Source organism: Calidris pugnax, unplaced genomic scaffold (assembly GCF_001431845.1).
Source record: "Calidris pugnax isolate Ruff unplaced genomic scaffold, ASM143184v1 scaffold292, whole genome shotgun sequence".
In the NCBI taxonomy this organism is placed as follows: domain Eukaryota; kingdom Metazoa; phylum Chordata; class Aves; order Charadriiformes; family Scolopacidae; genus Calidris; species Calidris pugnax.
Genome location: NW_015091082.1, coordinates 825679 through 826258, shown reverse-complemented (window position 1 = coordinate 826258; position 580 = coordinate 825679). Strand labels below are relative to the sequence as shown.

At 68.6% G+C, this 580-nt stretch overlaps 1 protein-coding gene across 1 annotated transcript in view; it reads right to left on the bottom strand.

Annotated features, from left to right (window-relative positions):
* Positions 1-5: 5 nt before the first annotated feature.
* LOC106897006 (probable D-lactate dehydrogenase, mitochondrial) overlaps positions 6-580 on the bottom strand; it is a gene marked incomplete at its 3' end in the record, with an annotated part of 4580 nt that continues 4005 nt past the window's right edge. The window contains exons 8-10 of the mRNA XM_014957358.1: positions 459-549; positions 247-358; positions 6-150 (exon numbers count right to left, since the gene is read on the bottom strand). Of these exons, the coding sequence (XP_014812844.1) occupies positions 6-150; positions 247-358; positions 459-549 (348 nt within the window). The remainder of the gene's footprint in view (positions 151-246; positions 359-458; positions 550-580) is intronic.

Genomic DNA, 580 nt, shown 5'->3' with positions numbered 1-580 from the left:
GGGTTCATGAGGTTGTGGGGGTCCAGCGCCGCCTTGATGCTGCGCAGGGTGTCCAGCCCCTCCTGGCCCAGCTCCTCCAGCAGCAGCGCCCGCTTGCCCAGCCCCACGCCGTGCTCCCCGGTGCAGGTGCCCCCCGCCGCCAGCGCCCGCCTGTGAGAATGGGGGGGGGTCAGAAGGTGGGCATGGGGGTCACCTATCCCCATTTATCTGTGTCATCCACCCCCCCCGGAGCATCCCCATCCCCACCTGCCCAGGCGCTGGGTGAAAGCATGGACACGCCGGGTCTCCTCCGGGTCCTGGGTGTCGAAGATGAGGATGCAGTGGAAGTTGCCGTCACCTACGTGTCCCACCATGGGGCCTGTGGGGCTGGGGGTCAGGAGTGGGGGGGACACAGTGTGTGTCGTCCCCCCTTAACTCAGCACCCCCCACCACTCCAGGGTGGCCACAGCCCCGCTGACCGGTGAGGCCAGAGTCCTGCAGGTCCCGCTTGGTCTCCACCACCACCTCGGGCAGGCGGGAGATGGGCACGCAGACGTCCGTGGAGTAGCCCTGGGGCAAGGCAGAGCCGTGGTTGCCCACA